A 23,435-nucleotide genomic window follows, 5' to 3' on the forward strand; every position below is an offset into this window, starting at 1 on the left:
GGTCCCTTCGCCTTTTGTTCAGTTACAGAGTTGCTGCCTTGGCCAGAGTCCGGAGCAGCCGCCGCCCGAGTGCGCCGAGCTCAGTTCGCTGCCCGCGCGGGCTCCCATCCCGACCCGACCCGACCCGAACCCAGCCCGGCTAGGCTCCATACGTAGGTGCGGACGATCGCGGCAGGTATCGCTGGGGCGAGGGTAGGGCGGCGAGTGGCGGAGAGGCCGAACCCTCCGTCTCAGCGCAGGTGAGGGCGGGAGCCAGAGAGCGTCACCCTGCACCGGCAGCAGGGGGCGCGCCGGGGTTCTGGGCGCGGCGACCTTATAAGGGGACCGGAGCGCTAGCGGGTTCGGTGAACCGGGCATCTAAGAAGTGCGGGAAGTGGTAAGGGCAGGTGCCTCCAGAATTGCGCCTTCCCCGGGGCCCGCGGAATTCACCCGACGCCGCGTCCCTGACTCTCGCCTGACTCTTGCGGGGGAGACTTTGACCTGCTCCGCCGGCGTCCCAGGGCTCACTCTCGTTAGGAATTTACATTTTGGGAAACTTGCTGCCACTGGTCTCTTTGGGGCCACCTTCACCCCATCTCACGCGTCATCCTTGCTTTCCCTCCTTCTCTACTCCCCCAGGCCTGGGTGGGGCCCTATTGTCTGCGCCCGGCTTTCCCAACTGTGGGGGCCGAACGCACATTTTCCCAGCGACACGGGCCCCACCTGCCTAGCAGGTGAGCACACATAGTCCAAAGGCCCTGTCCTCCAGCACCCGGAGCCTCATTGGCGTTGTACCTGCGGCGCCTCCTTCCTCCACGGTGGGTGCCGGGATAGGGCTCACCAGTGGAGATGGGGTGGGATGACAGTGGGACTTCTGAAGGGCTGGCTGTGCGCTCAGCCGGTGTCTGGCACCCGTAGCTCGGACTGGGGTCTGGGCAGAGGGGACGTGCATGGTTGAAGAATTCAATGGCCCAGTTTCCAATAGCTGTGGCTTCCAGAATGTTGATATGGGAACAGGACTACCCCTTTCTCTAACATCTTATTGTAAAAAAATTACCCAAAGCAAACTTTCCAGGAGTAGTATTCACGGCACCGTTTTCTCGGGATTTTCCTGCCTCCTCATCCAGGGCTTATCTCAAGTTTATGGGGTCCTTCTTGGAGCAAAGCCCCATCCCCCAGTTGGCCAGGCTGGTCCAGAGCCAGTGCTTGCGTTCTGACCCTATTCTCCCAGCCTCCACCTCCATCCTGTTTGCTGGGCCCCTGGAGCCTGAGGTGGGGGTGGGGTGGGCCGAAGGGGAAGCAGCTTCTTCCTTCTCTTCCTGCCTCCGGGGACCACCACACCCCCTCACTTGAGGCCTGCGCTAGTGGCTCTTGGCCAAGCTCTGCCCCCTCCCCAGGAATGGGGGTGGGGCAGGACCGGGCCAAATGACGAATGTAGGGGAAGCGACTCTTTTGGTCTTTTTTTTTTTTTTTCTTTTTCTATCCCGTTCCCCACGTTATTTAGCTGGCTGGTAATTGAGGCCAAAAAACGCAGAGCAATGGGGCTTGATTTCCATTTCATTTCTGGATTTTGAAGGCGCATTCCTTCTGGAGGCTTTTGCTGTCCTTTCCCCACAGACCCCCTTTCCTGAGAGAGTTTGATGGGGAACAGGGTACAGAAGAAAGGCTCCTGCAAGTAAGGTTTTTCAGGCAGAGCTACATTAGCGCCTCCCCCACTCCCAATTTTTTGAGAGTCCTTCCCTGGCCAGAGTTGGGGATCTCCACCAAGCTTCCAGAACTGGTTTCTAAAAAAATCTGAAGTGTGGTCTTTTGGCAGGAACTTGGAGCCCAGCCTCCTTGGGGAACAGAGGGGGAATATAAGAGCCAGTTTTCCCTCAGTCCTAAGGTGAAGAGAGGCTTGGAGGGAATCAGGGCTGCTTGTCCTGACTCACTCGGGGAGACTGCCACCTTGTTTGTGTTTGGAGTGGGAGAGTGGGGGTGGGGTCAGACCCCCATGGAGTGTCCCTCACCCCCAGGGATCAGGCATTCTCCCAATCCCACTTCTGCTCTAGTGGTTGGTGTACCTGTGGGGAGCCATGGGGGCATGGAATTTGGGCCAAAATAACCTGTTTTCCCTCTTCTCACTGCCTAAGTGGAGGAGGGGAAGCATTGTAATTACATTGGTTAAATGATTAGTTTACCTAATCTGGTTTGTGGCTGTGATGACAAGATAATACTGAGGAAGGATTGTTAGGAGGTGCCTGGTGAAAACTGGCTACTTACTGGATGGAAGTGGAGGGAAGCGGGGAGGTAGGATCCAATTAGTCATTTCTTGCTAGATTGAGCCCTAGAGGTCTAACTGGGTGACGAATCTTTTTCCCCTCCCCACCCCCAGCTCCACCCCATTCCCTTTGGAGCCTCTCTTTGGGCTGCCAGGCTGAGGCTCTGAGAATGCAGGGCTGGGGCTGATGCCCACCTCCCTTCTGGAGGCCATGGGGGAGGTACTCATGATTGGTCCACTCCCCGGCCTGGGAGGGATGAGGAGAGGAGCCACTTTAGGATGACATGGGGTGATACACTTGTCAACAGAAGGGCTGTTTATTTGAAGAGTTGTTATAGTGAGGCAGTCCTGAGCATAGGGATTTGAGTTTGGACTGAGTTTGAATCCTAGCTCTGTCACTGATTACCTTCCTTGGTCAAGTCACTTTACCTCTCTGAGCCTCAGTGACCTCCTTGATAAAAATGGGAATAATAATAGATATTATGCCAAGGAAGACTGGATAAATGGTAACATAAGGGAGTTCTCTACAAATACCAAGCACTTTCATGAACTATTCTCACTTAATCCTTAGGACTGTCCCTAGAGGCAGGTATCATTACCCCATTCTACTGGTGAGGAAATTGGAACTCGGGGAAGTTAAGTAACTTGCCCAAGGTTGCACAGTGAGACTCGCAGAGCCAAGACTGGCGTTTGGTCCTCTGGCCAGTGCCCATCCTGCTGTATCACCTGACTGTGGCTCTGGGTAGAGTTTTTCTGCCACTCCTTTTTGGGAGCCTTTGCTCAGGGAGTTTGGGGAGGAGAGACATCAGAAGGGCCCAGGAGCCTGACCGGGTGGTGGTGCAGTGGATAGAGCGTTGGATTGGGAAGCAGAAGACCGAGGTTCAAGACCCCGAGGTCGCCAGCTTGAGCGCGGGCTCATCTAGTTTGAGCAAAAGTTCACCACTTGGACCCAAGGTCGCTGGCTCGAGCAAGGGGTTACTCAGTCTGCTGAAGGCCCTCGGTCAAAGCACATATGAGAAAGCAATCAATGAACAACTAAGGTCTTGCAATGTGCAACGAAAAACTAATGATTGATGCTTCTCATCTCTCTGTCCCTGTCTGTCTGTCCCTGTCTATCCCTCTCTCTGACTCTCTCTCTGTCTCTGTTAAAAAAAAAAAAAAAAAAAAAACGGGCCCAGGAAGGTATGTGTGGGTGGTGAAGGTGGGGGCAGGTTTGTCAGTGGGGGTGACTCATGTCCTAGCCTCCAGCCCTCTGAAACCTCCCCCGTGGCTTGGTTTTTAATTCCTGGGGTGGGGGGCCTCTCCCCAAGGCTAAGGTCTGTGGTGGATGTGTGGAGGAGGTTGGGGGTGGGGAAAGGAGGGCAGGGGTAGAAGCTTCTGCTGCCTTCTGGCTGGAACCATGGCTGTTCTGGGCTTGTCCCTGTATAGGAAGCGGGAGTTGACTGCTTTGCTGGGGTTGGGCCTCTGCCAAGATAAAGGGGGGCCTGCTCCCTGGAGAATGGAGAGAAACTAGAGTCAGATTTAGGACTGGGCCAACGTCCCACTGGACTGGACTGGGCAGTACTGCCAGGCTGCTTTGGGGCGTGGAGCTGACCATCCTCTCTGCTTTGGAGCCCAGGAGACTGGGGAGCTGCAGTAAGGGTTTTTGGCTGCTGGGAGGGTCTTTCTGTTTATTGATGTCTGGGGTCCTTGAAGGAGGAGCTGGTGTCACTGTCCTCTTAGATATGCCCAGCTCTGGTACCTCTGCCACCTGGGCACCTGCCACCAGAATGAACCTAGGAAATAGGGGCCTCTATCTGAGCCCATCTGCACTGGACTTCTGGACCCCTTGAGGGCAGGAGGGGCCTCACGCATGGGGATTACGGAGGCTGGAGAAGAGAAGGCTGAAGGGGCTTGATGTGACAGAGAGGGAGAGAGAAGGAACTCAGTCGTGGCTGTTAGCTATAAAGAGGGTGAGGGGCTTGGAGTATTTCATCACCCCCCAAGGACACAAGAGCAATTAGGATTGATGCTCTTATGGAAGGGATGAGGCTAGACAGGAGGAAGGACTTCTGTGTATTAGGGATGAGATCTTGAGTTGACGGATAAGAGGGAGACATGGAGGCTCAGAGTAGAATCTTCTCTGAAGAGGATGAAGCGGAGCCCCACCCCTGTGAGCCGAGGAGAACCGTCCTGCCCCAGGAGGGAGGGCTGGCAGCAGTCCTGACCAGGATGAATCTGAGGTCTTTTGGGGTCCCTGGGGTATTATTCTTGGTCTCAGGTCTTTTGGGAGAAAAGAGACCTGACCATGCAAGGGGCAGGTGGGTGTTCATGAGCCACCAGCTGGCCCAGTCCTCCCTGTATAGAGAAAGAGAAGTGTGGCTGGGGCAGGTCATCAGGGTTTGTGTCCCTGCAAGTGAGACCACGAGGCCTCTCTCTTGGGACATGGTTGAATCTGGTAAAGCTCTAGGGGGCATGTACTGCCCCAGTTTCCAGCAACTTCTTGGCCAGTCCTGAAGAGAAAGTTCACTGACCATTCCCATTTGCTCAGCCTGTGGACACCTCAGCCTTTGAGGGCCCCTAGGTCAGGAAGCTCAGTTTTCTGTGACCTGCAAAGTGTGGGTTAACAGATCTGCTTTCTTTCCTCACTGGAGACAGTGGAGTCTTGTGGATTCTTATCTCTAAGGAGAGGCAGCCAGAGGGGAGAGTTGGGATGGGGCTGGGCAGTGAATATACTTCTTGTTTGGAGGTGAGGAGGAGATTGGACTCCCCTCCCTCTTGAGTGAAACATTACTATCTATCTGCTCATTATAAAAAACAATTGGAAAATTAGAAAAGTTTACTAGGGAAGAAAAAAAATCCTCCTCCATTGAAGCAATTACTGTGACTATTTCTCCCCGTTCTCCTTTCTTAGCATCTTCTTGTTCCATAGTCTCAACCTTGATGATCTCACGCTCTGCTCTGTACACAGTACCAAATTTTAAACATTTTTTTTTCTTTTTTGTATTTTTCTGAAGCTGGAAACAGGAGGCAGTCAGACAGACTCCTGCATGCGCCCGACCGGGATCCACCCGGCATGCCCACCAGGGGGCGACGCTCTGCCCATCCGGGGCGTCGCTCTGTTGCCACCAGAGCCACTCTAGCGCCTGAGGCAGAGGCCACAGAGCCATCCTCAGCGCCCGGGCCAACTTTGCTCCAATGGAACCTTGGCTGCGGGAGGGGAAGAGAGAGACAGAGAGGAAGGAGAGGGGGAGGGGTAGAGAAGAAGATGGGCGCTTCTCCTGTGTGCCACGGCCGGGAATTGAACCCAGGACTTCCGCACGCCAGGCTGACGCTCTACCACTGAGACAACCGGCCAGGGCCCAGTGCCAAATTTTAAGCAAACATTTGCCCAAATTCTCATTTTCTCCAGCAAATGCTGAACAGGGAACGAACAGTGGGGTCTTCCCTGTGCTCTCAGAAGAGGACTGGGCAGCCATCTTTGTAGCTAAAAACCCAGTGAATCATACCTGAGGTCATCGGGCCACCCAAACCCCTTGGGTGGGTGGGAGTGGGTGGAGTGAGGGGGCAGCAAGCACTTGTGTATTGAGATTCATCACGGACGTGTTAGCCCTTTGCTGTTGTTTTCTGAGGCTGGGTGAAGTGTTTTTTCACTCCTAGGAGTCCTGGCTGGGGTCCTCTGCCAGCTTGGGATTTTGCGCACACAGCTGCCACCAGCAGGGAAGGGAGCACCAGCTGAAGCACTCTCCAGGGGAGCCCGGAGGTCCGCAGGTCAAGCCACCTGGCCTGGCATTTCCCTCTCCTCCAAGTCCCTTCATTTTCCCACCCGGGTTTGTTGGCTTTGGGAAGGAGCCCAGAGGAAGAAAACAAACAGCAGCTGGGGCGGCCTGACCCCAGCCTCCCCCGCCCAGCCGGTCCTCTGGCCACTGCTTGGGTGTCCTCCAGAAAGGAAATGAGGGTTTTGCTCCAGGAGCTCCGGATGGGCTTCTGTCTTCTCCTGTCCCCGGGGCCCTGGCCATACCTAGCACCCGCTCCAGTTTCTGCCCACTTGGAGTGACGAGTCTGCTGGGGGAGACTGTAGCCTGCAGGGAACACTGGGACTGCTGGGGGTTTCCTCCTGGAGCTGCCAGTCTGAGGGGAGAGGCCTGGTTGGGAAGCCCCGGCCTGGTGGGGGAGACAGGGCTCTCAAGGGAAGCAGTCATATTTGTCTCTGTTCTTTCCTAGAGTCTGTTTTCATTGGTACTGCTGGCCAGATCTCAGCTGGAGCCAGAGCCAGAGTGGGGAGGGTTGGAGGCTGGTGACCCTGCTGAGCCCGCCTCTCCCCTGGGGCTGCTATGTGGGGAATGTCCATGCCTGACTGGCCTGACTGCCCTGGCCACGGAAGGCAGCACATGCGACTGGGGAGGGGACAGCACAGTGTCTGCACCTGGCCTCCCCTCCCAGGACCTGGACATAACACTTTCCCTGCGTGCCCCACCCCACCCCACCCCACCCCACCCCAGGACTCTGGCCTGGTCCTAAGAGGCAACATCCCCCTAATCCTCATCAGACGACCCAAGGTCCTGGGTCAAGAGTAGGCTGGCTGCTGACCTCCTCCTCTGCCATTTCTTTGCTTTTTTTTTTTTTTTTTTTTTTTTTTTTTTGTATTTTTCTGAAGTTGGAAACGAGGAGGCAGTCAGACAGACTCCTGCATGCGCCCGACTGGGATCCACCCGGCATGCCCACCAGGGGGCGATGCTCTGCCCATCTGGGGCATTGCTCTGTTGCAACCAGAGCCATTCTAGAGCCTGAGGCAGAGGCCATAGAGCCATCCTCAGCGCCCAGGCCATCTTTGCTCCAATGGAGCCTTGGCTGTGGGAGGGGAAGAGAGAGACAGAGAGGAAGGAGAGGGGGGAGGGGTGGAGAAGCAGATGGGCGCTTCTCCTGTGTGCCCTGGCCAGTAATCGAACCTGGGACTCCTGCACGCTAGGCCGACGCTCTACCACTGAGCCAATCGGCCAGGGCCCCATTTCTTTGCTTCTTTAACAGAAGTATGCTTGCCTGGGTCTTCCTGGACCGTAGAGGGCTTCTCAGTCACAGTTGTGTTTGGTCCTCAGCCATCTGAGGAAGACAGCGACATGATCGTCTCCACTTAATAGGTCAGGAGTATGAGGTATAGGGACATGGAGTGCCATGCCCAAGGGTGCACAGCCAGTGAGCTGAAGCCCCTTGCCTGACTCCCATGCTCGCCCACTCTGCCGACAGCTCCCTTTTCTGTCACTATCTGGGTCCATGATTTGAGTCTGCAAAGGGCGCTGGCCTCTGGCCCCGGGAACCTGGGCGGGGTGGGGGGACAGCTCAGCCTGCTCTTCTAGTCCCCTAATGCGATGTTCCTGATCAGTCCCGTTTCCAGGTGTCTTACTGACACTTGGCATCTTGCAGCCCAGCCCAGCTGTGCCCGTCACTGACAGGGGTGCTGGCAGGGGCAGCAGCCTGATGTAGCTCTGGTGGGAGTTATTTTTAATGTCAGGGCTGGTCCACACTCTGCCAGGACAGTCGTGGAGTTAGTGTGCCCAGTGCAAGCCTGCTGGGTTGGCCATGCCGAGGAGGAAGCAGGAACGGTGGGCAGAGCATCCCAGAACAGCCTCATTGCTTCCTCGCAGCTTCCTCCCCAGTGTGAACCGGTGGGGGAAGGTTCCTCTCCAGCGCCCTGTCTTCTCTCTTCCTGTCCCTGGCATTGCCCCCACCCCACCCTATGATCTCTGAGCTGACTTCTTCCTCCTGTGATTCCAAGAATAGAATGTGCTGCTAAAAAGAAGGCCCCCCATTCAACACTGAAAACTGCCCTGTGTCTGGCCCTGCCCATCTGTGTCCGGGGCACATGGGCAGGGCCCGCGTCTGTCTCGCCTGCTTCCACCCTGGCTCTGTCCAGGGGCTGTGGCAGGTCTCGCTGCAGGTCCAGGGTGGAGAGGGATGAGACCAAACTGGGTGTGGCCCCCTCCACCCTGGGAACTGCGTAAACAGCACTTTTTGTTTCTTGTGGGAGAATTTCCCTGGTTGTGGGGAGGAAGGTGCGGCTGGGTCGGCAGTCCTGCCTGAGGTCTGACGTCTTTCTAGACTTCCTGTTGCAGGAATAGCTCTCCCTGTGATCCTGACTCAGGATGAGTTCTGGTGTGTGTCCTCTCTGAGCTGCTTTCCAGTGCTGCCCATCCTCAGCCTTCTCTTGTCTGTCATGGAAATCCTGGTGCCTTAGTCCTAAAATCTTAGAGATCAACACTCCTCTCAGATCACCTGGGCCACTCTTCTGGAGATGAAGCACAGAGAGGAAAAACAATAGTCCAAGAATACTCAGCAAGCTTGTGGTGGAGCTGGGACCGGACCCTGGGCCTCCTGATTGCCCAGCCTGTGCTCTGCCTCCAGCTGCAAGCACCCTCGGCCTCACCTGCTGCTTCTCTCATTGGTGAGGGGGCTCAGCTCCACCCAAGTCCCACCTGCCCCTCCACTCCCCACTCTCCTCTGCAGCTAGGTGTCTAGTCCTCGCTCCTCTACCCCAGGGGGCTCTCTTTCCCTGGATTCCCTGTCAGGAACCAGAAGAGCAGCCTGCTTAGTGGGTAGAGGCTGGTCTGCAGTGAGGCAGACCTGGGTTTGAGCAGAACGCCCCCATTTCCTCAATGTAGAGCTTCAGTTTCCTCAACTAGAAACCAGGAATAGCCCTGGCCGGCTAGAACATCATCCCGAAGCACCAAGGTTGCAGGTTCAATCCCCAGATGCACAGTGGATGTACAACTAAGTGAAACACCAAGTGAATGCCTCTCTCTCTCTCTCTCTCTCTCTCTCTCCATCTTCCTCTGTCTCTCTAAAATCAATCAACAAAAAAAAGAAATTGAGAATAATAAAATGCCTGCCAGCATTGGTTGGTGGGAAGGAGATTCATTTGATAGTAAAAGCAGGCAGGTACTCCCTCCCCCAGGGATCTCTGACCTCTGTGAGGCCTCTGTTGTCCCCCTGGGCTGGTGGGGTGGAGAGGGACCTGCTGAGGAATTACCCGTCCTGTGGCCAGCCTTGACCTTGGTGGTCCCTTTGGACACCCAGGCAGGAGAGGGGACGAACCCTGAGATTCTGGGTGAGGCCTGTGAGCCTCTGACTCAAAGTGTCAAGAGTAGGCAGCTGTCTCTGCTAAGGGCAGGCGGGCTTCCTCCTACTGCGATTTTGGGGTGTTTTTACTGATCTCTTTGGAAGTGTCCAGTTTGTCCTGAGTGGATTTGACGGAGGCTCAGCCTCCGGGTGTCAGCTCAACCCTCCTCCTGGCCAAGCAGCATTTAGAGGGTTAATGGAGCTTATTTCCTGATGCAGTTTCCCCTTCTCCCCATGCTTGCTGGTTCTGTGACAGGCTCGCTCCTCCCAACTCCTCCCAAACTCCCAGAGAAGGCAGGAGTGAGGGCTGGGCAGTGTGGTGGTGGTGAGGGGGGACTCCTCCTGAAAGAGCCACACTGGGTCACTGACTGGGGAGCAGCTGGCACATCTGGCGGCTGTCTGGTGTCCTGGGCCTGCTTCTGTTTATCAGCCCGAAACTCTGAGTCACTCGGTGACCTGCCCAGGAGGCGGGGAAGGAGGCAAGGAGGCGCTGGGAGCTAGTCTGACTCCTGCCTCTGCCTGTTCCAGGTGTGCTCAGGGGCAGGGGAGGAGCCAGGTGACACCATAAAAGGCAGTGAGACCTGAAGGACCATTTGTCATCCTTTCCAACTTCAGGGTGGCACCGCCAGCAGCCAGGCCTTTCCGGGAAGACATATCCCTGGTGATCTTTGTTCGTGGGGTGGGGCCAGTTGGCAGCAGCCACCCCACCCTTGTTCTCACCGGTCCGCCAGGACAGTGGGTTTGAGGTGCTGGGTGCTGCCCAGCCTCCAGGGTGGGCCCGCCTGGGCTCTGCCTGCTGTCTGAAGCCACACTCACTCTGCAGAGACTGCAGACTTGGGTGTCACTCGTGCCTGTGCCCGGCCCTGGCTCTGCTGTGCCGCCTCACCTGGTGGAGCCTCAGTTTCCACATCTGTGAATGAAGAAACAGAGCATGTGCTTCAAAACCCGCTTGTGAGGATGGCGCAGTGGGGACAGGTCTGGCGCCAGGTCGGCCTCACTGGGGCACAGCTTCCCTTGCCCTTCCCTGGTGCCGGGGCTCCCAAGGTTGGGAGCCAGACGCCGGTGGGAATTCACCTCCCTGGTAGAGTAGGGCCCAACTCTTCTAACCCTAAGTGGCCCAAGTCTCTGCAGAGAGAGAGAGGGGCGCAAGAATGGCAGTGACCACCCAGAGGCCTGCCTCAGTCCTTGTCCCTAGCTTGGGTAAGAGGAGGCCAGGAGGTGGGCAGACACCTGTAGGGGAGAGGCAATGCTGATACACGCCACTGTCACCCACATCCGTACCTACTGTGAGCCAGGCACCATGCTGGGTCCTTTAGAACTATAGTCCTTACAACAACCTGCTAGAGAGGTGGTGCTCTTCCATTTTACAGATGGGGACACTGAGGCTCAGCGGACAGGTACATTGCTCTGGTAGTATGTGGCTAGTGTGAAAATGTTGGTGGGATTCAGACTTGTAGGTGGGCTTGGGCCCTGGGCCTCTGGGGCTACTTGTGATCCTGCCCCATCTGCAGAAGAGTGAGGTCCTGAGGGACCCTTGGGCGCCTCTGACTGCTTCCAGCAGCCTCCCCAGCTTCCCAGAGAAACCTGTCTGACTGCTTCCTTGTCCAACCAACCGGTTTCTGGTGCAGCTACCTCACCTCCAGCAGCCTTTCCCAGGGAGCCACAAGGATGGGGGTGGGTCTGCTGGAGGCCCAGAGTGCTTTCCGCTCTGGGAATGTTGGGAAGGGTCAGTAAGGTGAAGGAGCCCAGGGCTGGGTGGGGGCATCTAGGTTTTTATTGCTCTAGCCCCCCATGGGGTTCACCCCACCCTGGCAGGAGGTCAGAGATGCAAGCCCAGGACTCACATGTGGAGACCCCTCCCTGGGCCTGGTGCCCTTCACTGGGACCCTCTGGTTTGCAGTGGGAGTAAGGGGTCAAGAGCAGGGCCCGAGGAAGCCAGGGCCTGGGCCGGTCCCTGGGATTGCCCTGATGGGGCCAGCTGATTTTCTGCCCCTTCTCTGTGTCCCCAGCAGCCACCATGGAGGTGATGAATCTGATCGAACAGCCCATCAAGGTGACAGAGTGGCAACAGACATATACCTACGATTCAGGCATCCACTCGGGCGCCAACACCGGCGTGCCCTCCGTCAGCAGCAAGGGCATCATGGAGGAGGAGGACGCCTGCGGGCGCCAGTACACGCTCAAGAAGACCACTACCTACACGCAGGGCGGGCCTCAGAGCCAAGGTAGGGAGCCCCGGGGACTCTTCCGGGGAAATAATCCCGCAGAAAACCAGGCTGTAAAAGGAGGCAGACTTTAGGGGTCTCCCATTCTGAGGGGGGAGGCACAGCTGCTTCAGGATGCCCTCGTCTGGGAAGGAGACAATTCTTTTTGTGTTCCTCTAGAATGGAGGGTGGCATAGACCCTGCCCACCAGTCTGAAGGAAGAGGCACATTCCTCCCCTTCCGGGGAATTTATAGTCTGATGAGGAGACCAGGAAGCGTCACTATATTGGTCACTATGGCCCTCAGGGAACCCATAGACTGAAAATTCATAGTCCTTTTGTTCTACGACTTTCAAGTTTGATGGGGAGGCAGAGCTCCAGCCCTCAGGGAGCCCCAGTCTGGTAGAGGATGTGCAGCAGGGCTCCTGGTGGGGGGTGGGGAGGAGCCAAGGCCAGTGTGTGGAACATGCTGACATGGAAATGCATGCTGACATGGAAATGGGCCAAGACCAGGTGGTGAAGTGACCAAGCCAGTTCTGAGGCTTAGGGAGAGGGATGCCCCACCAGCATTCAGGTGAGAAAGCTATGTGGATGTCTCCTCCCCGGTTAATTGGAGGGTAGAAACTTTGCCTCCCTCTCCCTGAGGCGTTGGGATGCTGGCCAGGACGGGGCCGCCTGGGAAGCCTGGGCTCCTATTTGTGCAACTCCCAGGTCCACTCAGGAGGTGGAGCCTATAGCCTGAGCTAAGAACCCACATCCTTTTTTCTGAAACCCACTGTTCTGACTTTCCCTCTGATCTGCTGTATGACACTAGATGTCTACTGCCTCTGAGCCTCAATTTGCTGGTCCGTATAATAGGAGAGTTGCCTCCTTTGGGGGTGATGAGGGTATAATTAGAATAATGAAATTTCAGGGTTGAAGAGAACCAGGTTGTCTCATCTGACCTTTACCTGGTAACAACCAGGTTGCTAAGGGAGGGACGTAAAGTTGGGGTTTGAGCTCTGGAGTTCAGATCCTAGCTTGGGTTCTTGTAACCTCTCTGGGCCTCAGTTTTTCCATCTGTTGAGTGGAAATAATAATAGTACTTATCTTGTAGGCTTGATGTAAGATTAAGTGAGAAAATATAAGAAAAACAATTCTAGGTACATAATAAATATGTTAGATATTCCTATTAATAATAATAATAATCACTCTCTGAGATTTCTCCAAATATGGGAAACTCATCTGCATAATTTGTGGTAGTGGGGGACTGCATTTGTGCTCTCCCCTGAAAATAAAAAATAATCACTAACTTTTTTTTTTATTTTTGTAGTGAGATGTACCAGACACATGAATCCTTTTTTTCAGAGCAGTTCACAACTATTATCTCATTTAATTCTCATAAGAATTCCTTGCAGGGGACAGAACAGGTGATGCCTCATTTTATAGATGACATAACAGAGATGATGGTGACTTCCCCAAGGTCAAGGTCACTGGGAAGAGGCAGAACTATAGGTGGTATGCCGGGCTTCTGGTCCGGTTGGGAGACAGCCCAGAGGGTCCAGATGGGCAGTTTGTACAGCCTGCCCGGCTCCCAGGTTCCCTTTGCCTGCCTCCTGCAGCTCAGTCTCTGTCCGTTGGTCCCTAGGTGACCTGGAGTACCAGATGTCCACAACGGCCAGAGCCAAGCGAGTGCGGGAGGCCATGTGTCCTGGCATGACAGGGGAGGACAGCTCGCTGCTGCTGGCCACCCAGGTGGAGGGACAGACTACCAACCTGCAGCGGCTGGCTGAGCCGTCCCAGCTGCTCAAGTCGGCCATTGTGCATCTCATCAACTACCAGGATGATGCTGAGCTGGCCACCCGGGCCCTCCCTGAGCTCACCAAACTGCTCAACGATGAGGACCCGGTCCGTGAGGGGTGTAGCTGGGGTGGGGCAGACAGGGAAGGGAGACAGATGTCAGGCATCCACAGGAGAGAGCCCTGCCTGGGGTAGAGGGCAGTCACTGAACCAGACTGCCATCTTCAGGAAGAGTCTGACCTGGGTTCCTCTGAGCTTTGCAACAGGGTCTCCTGGTCACCTACTTCTCACAGGGGCAGCTGGACCTGGCAGTCTGCTCCCTTTCATCCTTCCCTCCACGTCCCCAGGTGGTGGTGACTAAGGCAGCCATGATTGTGAATCAGCTGTCGAAGAAGGAGGCGTCGCGACGGGCACTGATGGGCTCGCCCCAGCTGGTGGCAGCTGTTGTGCGAACCATGCAGAACACCAGTGACCTGGACACGGCCCGCTGCACCACCAGCATCCTGCACAACCTCTCCCACCACCGTGAAGGGCTGCTCGCCATCTTTAAGTCGGGTGGCATCCCCGCCCTGGTTCGCATGCTCAGGTACCCACCCCTACTCCCTCTTTCTTCTTCCTCCCTTCCCTGGGCTTCCATACAACATATATTGAGCACCTACTATGTGCCAGGTGCAGAACCACGCCCAGTCTTTATGCTTAGCTGCTTATGTACCAAGCAGCTTAGTTATGAGACCACAACATAGACTAGGGCAGAGGTGTGTCTGAGATTTTCATATCTCTGAGAAGCTATTGACTAATGGCAGGGCTGATGGATCAGTGGAGTTTGGCTGTTAGAGATGAAGGGAAGAGTATTCTGAAGTAGAGAACAGCATGCCCTCTTGCTACCTTTATCTTTCTGGCCTTGCAATGTGATTGGTCTCTTTCCTCATCCCCTTACCAGGCGGCGAATTCCTTGAGAGTAGATATTGATCCTAATTCCTTTTGAGCTCCTTATAGGGCCTCTCTAGCCTGTGGCCTCCTATATGGTAGTTACTCAACATGGTAGGGTATCAGGGGGACTCTGCTCAGCACCAGACTGGGAGCCTAGGAGCAGAAGGTGTCATGGTCCCAGTGGGGAGAGGGGAGGTGCTATGTGCTCTGTGCATACAACTGGGCTGGGCTCAAGGGACAGTGAGATTTTAACAAAGAGCTATTTCCCTGGGGCTGTTGGTACTGGCGGTGGCTTCCTGGGGGAGGTGGCTTTCTGGGGGAGGTAGCCTACATTTATGCCAGGCCCCTGGGACCCAACTCACACTAACCTCATGCCCACCATCCCAGCTCCCCTGTGGAGTCGGTCCTATTCTACGCCATCACCACGCTGCACAACCTGCTGCTCAACCAGGAGGGTGCCAAGATGGCAGTGCGCCTGGCTGACGGGCTGCAAAAGATGGTGCCCCTGCTCAACAAGAACAACCCCAAGTTCCTGGCCATCACCACCGACTGCCTGCAGCTCCTGGCCTACGGCAACCAGGAGAGCAAGGTGGGCCCTCCTCACCCCCAGCCAGGTGCCACAGACGACCATTACATGACCATCTGTCTAGCTGCAGCCTCTGGCTGCTGCCTCCTGGCCATTTTTAGGTTAAATATCTATGTACAGGCAATGATACATGTTTCATCATTTAACTGACTATTTTGAGGATAAGGAAAAGAAAAAAATTCATTATCCTCACACAATGGTTGTTATCTCTTTTTCTATTTTTTTTTAAATGATTTTTATTTATTTATTCATTTTAGTGAATAGAGACAGAGAGATAGAGAGAGAAGGGGGGAGGAGCAGGAAGCATCAACTCCCATTATGTGCCTTGACTGGGCAAGCCCGGGGTCCTGAACCGGCGACCTCAACATTCCAGGTCGACCCCCCATCCACTGTGCCAATGTAGTTGTTATCTCAGTGTGTTCCTACCGGCGCTATCCTGTGGACATGTTTGTATGTAGTTGTAGTCATAGCAAATGTGTAACTGCTTCTGATTTCTACATAACATCAAAAAATTTTGGTGGCGGTTGTTGTTATATTGTCTGTCCCTCAAAATCATCGTCTGTAATAGCAAATAGCATTTCATTAAGTGGATGCCCCAGACTTTATTCTGAGAGAGGGCATCTGAATTGCTCCTGATTTCCTACCTTTGTAAGCCATGCTATAATAAACATCTTTAGGCACACAGCTTTCCCCAAAGAATGGGAAGTTTTTCATCAGCAGGGCTAAGGGTTTTTAATAGTTTTAGGCTTTTACCCTGATTATCAGATTGCTTTTCAAAATGATTGTATTTATATTGCCATCAATGGTGATGTTTGTTAGTACAGTATCACCTCATCTTTGCCAGCATTGTGTATTATTCTTTTTTCAAGATCTTGGCTTATTTAATAGTCACAAAATCTATTCAGGTTTTAGCTGAAGCTGATAGTGGCCGCTCTGTCAGCCCCATTTTTCTTCCCCCTTTTTCTTCTCTGTGCATCGTCATGTTCCTTGACTTACACTCATCCTCCCCCTCTGCCCACAGCTCATCATCTTGGCCCACGGAGGACCGCAGGCCCTCGTACAGATCATGCGCAACTACACTTACGAGAAGCTGCTCTGGACCACCAGCCGTGTGCTCAAGGTGCTGTCGGTGTGTCCCAGCAATAAGCCTGCCATTGTGGAGGCCGGTGAGTACTATGGCTTGTGTAGGAGGGCCAAGGTGCGGCCCTGCCTGGTGGCCAGGCTCAGTTAGCTGTCCTCCCCTGTGGCTGACGTCCCCCTGTCCCCCACCCCAGGTGGGATGCAGGCTCTGGGCAAACACCTGACAAGCAACAGCCCCCGCCTCGTGCAGAACTGCCTCTGGACCCTGCGCAACCTCTCAGACGTGGCCACCAAGCAGGTGAGGAAAACGTTCGAGCCTGGGTCTGCCTCTTCAGCCCCCTTGACCTCCTGTCCTAGCATGCCCAGCCTCCTGTCGGAGAGTCTGACCGTGCGAGGCCTGAGGCCTCTAAATCTTGCTGTGTCCTAGCTGGGCTGGAAGTATCCTAAAGACCCTCAGCCATTTAGCTTGAGGCTCTAGTCCCTGTTAGGAATTCAGGACAGGAAATCAATGAAGGGGGCTGATTTTCTAAGCTGGGTTTCAGGTGGTAGGTACTAGGGAAACAGTTTTGACCTAGACCCTGGGGTGGGGATCAGCAGGGTGCTAGGAGACAGCTTGGAGGCCTCAGTGGCTAACAGCACAATTTAAGAAAAGATTCAGTTTTAGGACAGGTCTCCTGGTCCCTCCTTCTAACCTGGCTACCATTCCTAAGAGACCCCATCAGTAGGCTGTTTAATGAGCACTTGCCATATGCTGGACCCTTGGACATCATCTTGTTTACCCCTTTCAACATTTGGAGGTAGTGTGAGACAGGGTTGATGAAATGAAGAAAGAGACTCAGGGAGTTAAGTAAGGCCCTTGGTCACAACTAAGAAATGGCAGGCGTGGGGTGTGAACCCAGAACTGTCTGTTCCCAGAGCCTGGGGTTCTTCTCCTCTACCACAAGGCCAAATGGCACCCTTTGGGTTAGGGACATTTCCGTGAAAGCAGATTTGGCCTTGGGGGTCACTGAGGGGGAGCCGTGAAGGCCAAGAAAGGTAGAAGCACGTATAAATGGGTCAGCTGCGCCACTGAAGCATGTGGCCTCCTCCTCAGTTTCCTCCTGGGGGCCTCCCTCGACCTGTGTGGGGCCCAGCCTGGGTCTGAGGATGCAGAGGAGGAGCAGGGGGGCTGGAGAAAAGAGCTTGGAGCTCAGAGACAGGCCTGGGTTCAGATCCGGCTCACTAGCTGTGGGTCCGTGAGCAGGCCACGTAACCTCTCTGAGCCACACGGGAAGGCTCTGCCCGTTCACAGGCATCAACAGGATCACAGGGATGAAGGTTCCCTGGCACACAGGCAGGGCCAAGTGTCAGCCGAGTGGGTTTCCCACCCTGTCAGGCCATCTCATTCCCCTGCTCCCCTGGGACGCACGTGGGAGCAATTGGGAGTCTCTCTCCCTCATCTCTGTCCTCCCTCCCCCCCCCCCCAGGAGGGACTGGAGAATGTGCTGAAGATTTTGGTGAACCAGCTGAGTGTCGACGACGTCAATGTCCTCACCTGTGCCACAGGCACTCTGTCCAACCTGACGTGTAACAACAGCAAGAACAAGACACTGGTGACGCAGAACAGTGGCGTGGAGGCTCTCATCCATGCCATCCTGCGTGCCGGTGACAAGGACGACATCACGGAGCCTGCTGTTTGTGCCCTGCGCCACCTCACCAGCCGCCACCCGGAGGCTGAGATGGCCCAGAACTCCGTGCGTCTCAACTATGGCATCCCAGCCATTGTCAAGCTGCTCAACCAGCCCAACCAGTGGCCACTGGTCAAGGTACGACCGCTGCCATGGTGGGTGCAGGCCGGGAAGGAGCGCTCTGCAGTCAGGATTAGGTGCTGCATTGGTATAGGCAAAGCTGCTCTAACAGAGGGGTCCTAAAATAAGATAGAAATTCATTCCTCTCTCATGAAGTGGTCTAGACCTCCACAGCAGTTCTGCTCCTGAGACTCAGAGCCTTTCTGTCTTGTAGCTCAATCATCTCCATGGGGAAAGCTTCAAAGCTTTAATAGGCCCATGACCACCTTGGGCTGTCTCACTAAACTGCAGGTTCTGGCCCTGGCCAGTTGTCTCAGTGGATAGAGCGTTGGCCTGGCATATGGACGTCCTGGGTTCAATTCCTGGTCAAGGCACACATAAAAAGCAACCATCTGCTTCTCTCCCCGTCACTTGCTCCCTTCTCACTCTCTTCTCCTCTCATAACCAGTGGCTTGATTCGTTTGAGTGTCAACCCCGAGCACTGAGGATAGCTCGGTTGGTCTGAGCATCGGCCCCAGACGGGGTTGCCGGTTGATCCCAGTTGGATCGCATGTGAGAGTCTATCTCCCCTCCTCTCACTTAAAAAATAAATAAATAAACTGCAGGTTCTGATTCTGGAGGCCTTGGAGGGGCTGGTGAGATTCTGCTTTTTTTTTTTTTTTTTTACAGAGACAGAGAGAGAGTCAGAGTGAGGGATAGACAGGGACAGACAGACAGGAACGGAGAGATGAGAAGCATCAATCATTAGTTTTTTCGTTGCGCATTGCGACACCTTAGTTGTTCATTGATTGCTTTCTCATATGTGCCCTGACCGCAGGCCTTCAGCAGACCGAGTAACCCCTTGCTGGAGCCAGCGACCTTGGGTCCGAGCTGGTGAATTTTTGCTCAAACCAGATGAGCCCACACTCAAGCTGGCGACCTCGGGGTCTCGAACCTGGGTCTTCCGCATCCCAGTCTGACGCTCTATCCACTGCGCCACCGCCTGGTCAGGCTCTGCCATTTTTTTTTAACAAGCTCCTAGGTATTGCTGCTGGCCCATGGAGCTCACTTCTCACGCTAGAGGGTCTGAACAAGAGAGCTGTACTCACACCAATGAGCGGGCTGTATCATCTCCACGGATGCATTCTAGCCCCAGAAAAATGGGAGGCTTGCAGTGACCGGGGAGTGGGACATGTCCCTTTAGCCCATATCCTGGAACATGGTCACTTGGCTACATCTAGGTACTAGGAAGCTAGCAATGTGTCATGTGTCAGAGGGTCACATGTCTGCTAAGACTCAGGAGTGATGCTAAAAAGACACAGGATAGGATGAATTTAGAGGAACACCTGGCATCTTCCATAGGGAGTCTAGGGTATGAAGAGGCTGGGTCTTCTTAAGATGGTGCCTGGGAGAGCCAGCTGGCATTGGCTACATTTTTAGACAATTTAACAGTACAGATAAGAATGACTCTAAGGGGCCAGACCAGGCGGTGGTACAGTGGCTAGAGTGTCGGACTGAGACGCAGAGGACTCAGGTTCGAAACCTCAAGATCACTAGCTTGAGCGCAGGGTAGCTGGCTTGAGCATGGGATCATAGACATGACCCCATGGTCACTGGCTTGAGCCCAAAGGTTGGTGGCTTGAAGCCCAAGGTTGCTGGCTTGGGCAAGGGGTCACTCACTCTGATGTAGTTCCCCCCCACACCCCGTCAAGGCACATGAGAAAGCAATTATTAATAACTAAGGTGGTATGACAAAGAATGATGCTTCTCATCTTCTCCCTTGCTGTCTGTTTGTCCTATCTTTCTGTCTCTGTCCAAAAAAAAAAAAAAAAAAAGACTAAGGTTATTATATACATTAAAAAAAATCAACCCTGGCCGAATGGTTTGGTTGTTCCAAAGTGCAGAGGCTGCTGGTTCAGTCCTGATTATAGCACATATAGGAATGGATTGGTGTTCCTGTCTCTCTCTTCCTCTCTCCCTTCCACCCTTTCTAAAATCAATTAAAAAAAAAAAATTCAGCCTGACCAAGTGGTGACACAGTGAATAGAGTGTTGATCTAAGACACCAAGGACCCAGGGTCGAAACCCTAAGGTTGCTGGCTTGAGCATGGAATCATAGACATGACCCCATGGTCACTGGCTTGAGCCCAAAGGTCAGTGGCTTAAAGCCCAAGGTCACTGTTGTGAGCCTAAAGTCACTGCCTTGAGCAAGGCTAGAGGACCCCAGTCCAGACAGTTATGAGAAGCAATCAATGAACAACTAAGGAGCCACAACAAGTTGATGCTTCTCATCTCTCTCCCTTTCTGTCTGTCCCTCTCTCTTTCTCACTCTCTAAAAAGGAAAAAAAAAAGTCACAGTGAGAATAAAAGGGCAGCTCGTGGCCCTTTCTTGGGCTGGGTGCCTGCTGCCAAGGTGGGGGAAGGGATTGCATCCTGACACAGTGACCTGACAAGTGACCTTGGCCGTTCACCCACCCTCTGCTTACGTCCTCACCTCTCATGTGATTTTTATCACTGCCCTACGGCTTCTTGTTCTGAGAATCAAATGAGATGATAAATGGCTTCCCAAGAAAGACCTTGAGGGACCCTGGGAGGTCAGAGTGGTTTCTGGGAATCGGGACCCTGGGGAGGAGACCTCTGCCCTACCGGGGATTGATTATTAGATGAGCATCACCAAAGGAAGAGGTTTTGGAGTCAGTCATAACAAGGACTCCCTGATAAGCGGGGTTTCAGAACTATCAGAATATGTTGTCTCTGGAGGAGGTGGGTGAGAGGGGGGATAAGGGTGAGGGGTCAGGGCATGGGGCCACTGGAATATTCTAGAAATGGGTATCATTTTAGCAGAGGCTGTTAGAGTTAGCCAGATGAGAACCCACAGATCCCATGGAATAAGGAACACGGGCTGAGGTGGTCACATTCTCTAGAGATCTTCTAGCAGGTCTAGGTCGAGCCTGGGGAATAGAGAGATGATAGGACAGAAAGAGATGATACTGGGAAGTTGGGAGCCTCCAGACACACCAAAAATGACCCTGATTGTTGTCCCTTTTCTTGCCAGGCAACCATTGGCCTGATCAGGAATCTGGCTCTGTGCCCAGCCAACCATGCCCCACTGCAGGAGGCAGCGGTCATTCCCCGCCTCGTCCAGCTGCTGGTCAAGGCCCATCAGGATACCCAGCGCCACGCGGCTGCAGGCACGCAGCAGCCCTACACGGTAAGTGAGCTGGTGGTGCCTGTGACTGCCGTCCCTGGGGGTCGGGATGTCTGTCCTGGTGTGAATATATGGGCACATGGGTGTTCTTAGGGAGGCAAGTTGCAACTGATGCGACTAGCGAGGTTTGTAGGAATGTCGGGGGGTGTGAGGCCACGTCTGAGGGCCACCTGTCGCCATGCCCCAATGGCTCCTCTCGTGCAGGATGGCGTGCGGATGGAGGAGATTGTGGAGGGCTGCACTGGAGCCCTGCACATCCTCGCTCGGGACCCCATGAACCGCATGGAGATCTTCCGGCTCAACACCATCCCCCTGTTTGTGCAGGTGAGTCTGGGGCAGGTGGGCAGGAGAGGTGCCCCGACCCTGCTTTCCCCACTGCTGATCTGGGAAGGCTGGCAGCCATGGGTTTGGTGATTGATGTGTTATGGTTATTGTTTTTGCTTTGTAGCCTTCTCTTTTTTGAGTATCGGTGTAAACTCAGATTTCTAGGAAAAGCTTTTTTTTTTTTTGAAACCATCATATCTTTTATTTTTAAGCAGCATGTCAGGGAATACATATTAGAGAAATTCTTTCCATGCCTCTTTTACTTTTTTAAAAAAATTCAATAAAAATAAATTTATTAATTTTAATGGGGTGACATTGATAAATCAGGGTACATATGTTCAGATAAAACATTTCCAGGTTGGGAAAAGCTTTTTAATAATATAGAAAATGCTTTCTGCTATGTCAGATGATAACCATAGAACATATAGATGACTATAATAAAAATCCAGTGGAAATATGGTGTTTACAGAGGCTGTGTCTGTCTGGGTGGGGAATTGTGGGTGGCTTTCTTTCCTGTTTCTTCTTCATACATGTCATATGCTTTCTACACTTTCTAGTATGAGCTTCAGTTAAATCCCAGAAAGGGAGGCAGAGACAGGTAGGGCTCTGCAGGGCGCCGCTGCCTGCCTCACCTCGACCCTGCGCCCCCTCTCTCCAGCTCCTGTACTCATCGTTGGAGAATATCCAGCGTGTGGCTGCCGGGGTCCTGTGCGAGCTGGCCCAGGACAAGGAGGCAGCCGACGCCATTGATGCAGAGGGAGCCTCGGCCCCCCTCATGGAGCTACTTCATTCTCGCAATGAGGGGACTGGTGAGAGGCTGTGCCGGGGGCCGAAGGGCCAAGGGAGCAGGCTGGGCTTTGTGCCCCCAGCCGGGGTGGAGGCAGGTGTCTAATTTGGCCTTTCCTCTCTGCTTAGCCACCTACGCTGCAGCTGTCTTGTTCCGCATCTCAGAGGACAAGAACCCAGATTACCGTAAGCGCGTGTCCGTGGAGCTCACCAACTCCCTCTTCAAGCATGACCCAGCTGCCTGGGAGGCCGTGAGTATCCTGGGTTGGACTGCAGCATAAGGTGTGCAAGTTGCACCCTCCACAAGGACAGCACTTTTATGAGGGCTTCCACTGTCCTGGCAACTTCATAGATTTTTATTTTATTTACTTATTTATTTTTTGTATTTTTCTGAGGTTGGAAATGGGGAGGCAGTCAGACAGACTCCCGCATGTGCCCAACTGGGATCCACCCGGCACGCCCACCATGGGGCGCTGCTCTGCCCATCTGGGCTGTTGCTCTGTTGCAACCAGAGCCATTCTAGTGCCTGAGGCAGAGGCCATGGAGCCATCCTCAGCGCCCGGGCCAACTTTACTCCAGTGGAGCCCTGGCTGTAGGAGGGGAAGAGAGAGACAGAGAGGAAGGAGAGGGGGAGGGGTGGAGAAGCAGATGGGCGCTTCTCCTGTGTGCCCTGGCTGGGAATCAAACCCGGGACTCCTGCACGCCAGGCCGACGCTCTACCACTGAGCCAACCGGCCAGGGCCGATTTTTATTTTATAATTAGATCATTTATGACGATTCTTAGAAGATGGAAAGAGTAGGTTGAAGCATATCTCTGTTTTTGACATTTACCAAAATGATGGTTTAATTTTGTCCAACCTAATATAAGGTGTTGAGGCAGGAGTGCCTTATTCTAACTTGTACAAAAGTTCCATGGAGGCTGTCGGGCTGTCCTGATCCTGGGTGGGCAGCTCCTGGCCCCATTCTTGAGACTTCACCCCTCCACGCCCCTCCCCAAGCTAGCTGTTCTTGTTCTGTGGGCATCTCTGAGTGGGGCCTTCCACCCTGGGAAGGTGCCTGAGGAGAGGAGCTCATCAGGGTGCTGGGTAACCCCATTTTATCTTCTGTTCCCTCCGGGGGTCTTTGCTTTCCCCTGAACTGCTCTCTCGGAGCATCTCTAGCTGCCCACCCGCAACCCCTGCGTTTCCCAGGCTTCCCTCCCTCAGTGTTTCTCTCTGTCTCCTTCCTCAGGCCCAGAGTATGATCCCCATCAACGAGCCCTATGTAGATGGTAAGTGTGTGCAGAGTTCTCAGGACCCTAAAGCACAGGGGAGGGGTCCTGAGGGTGTGGGTGTGGGTGAGGGAGAGGCACTGTGTCTCTAGGTCCAGAGGACCAGTGGCAGCTACTGTATGGCGTCCACGTGCACTCCTGTCCGGGTCCTTTGACGTGGAAATTTAGGGAGG

At 54.1% G+C, this 23,435-nt stretch overlaps 1 protein-coding gene across 7 annotated transcripts in view; it reads left to right on the plus strand.

Annotated features, from left to right (window-relative positions):
- JUP (junction plakoglobin) overlaps positions 1–23,435 on the plus strand; it is a 24,812-nt gene continuing 1,377 nt past the window's right edge. For 2 of the 7 annotated variants that reach the window (XM_066364180.1, XM_066364186.1), the window contains exons 1-13: positions 1–156; positions 11,341–11,556; positions 13,162–13,421; positions 13,661–13,899; positions 14,631–14,832; positions 15,851–15,995; positions 16,104–16,207; positions 17,376–17,714; positions 20,730–20,885; positions 21,087–21,206; positions 21,865–22,015; positions 22,122–22,243; positions 23,223–23,262. In XM_066364180.1, coding sequence (XP_066220277.1) covers positions 11,349–11,556; positions 13,162–13,421; positions 13,661–13,899; positions 14,631–14,832; positions 15,851–15,995; positions 16,104–16,207; positions 17,376–17,714; positions 20,730–20,885; positions 21,087–21,206; positions 21,865–22,015; positions 22,122–22,243; positions 23,223–23,262 — 2,086 coding nt within the window. In that variant the 5' untranslated portion in view covers positions 1–156; positions 11,341–11,348. Of the gene's footprint in view, positions 176–10,154; positions 10,319–11,340; positions 11,557–13,161; positions 13,422–13,660; positions 13,900–14,630; positions 14,833–15,850; positions 15,996–16,103; positions 16,208–17,375; positions 17,715–20,729; positions 20,886–21,086; positions 21,207–21,864; positions 22,016–22,121; positions 22,244–23,222; positions 23,263–23,435 lie in introns of those variants that run through there. The other 5 variants (XM_066364181.1, XM_066364182.1, XM_066364183.1 and 2 more) reach the window with 5 other exon arrangements.

Source organism: Saccopteryx leptura, chromosome 2, assembly GCF_036850995.1.
Source record: "Saccopteryx leptura isolate mSacLep1 chromosome 2, mSacLep1_pri_phased_curated, whole genome shotgun sequence".
In the NCBI taxonomy this organism is placed as follows: domain Eukaryota; kingdom Metazoa; phylum Chordata; class Mammalia; order Chiroptera; family Emballonuridae; genus Saccopteryx; species Saccopteryx leptura.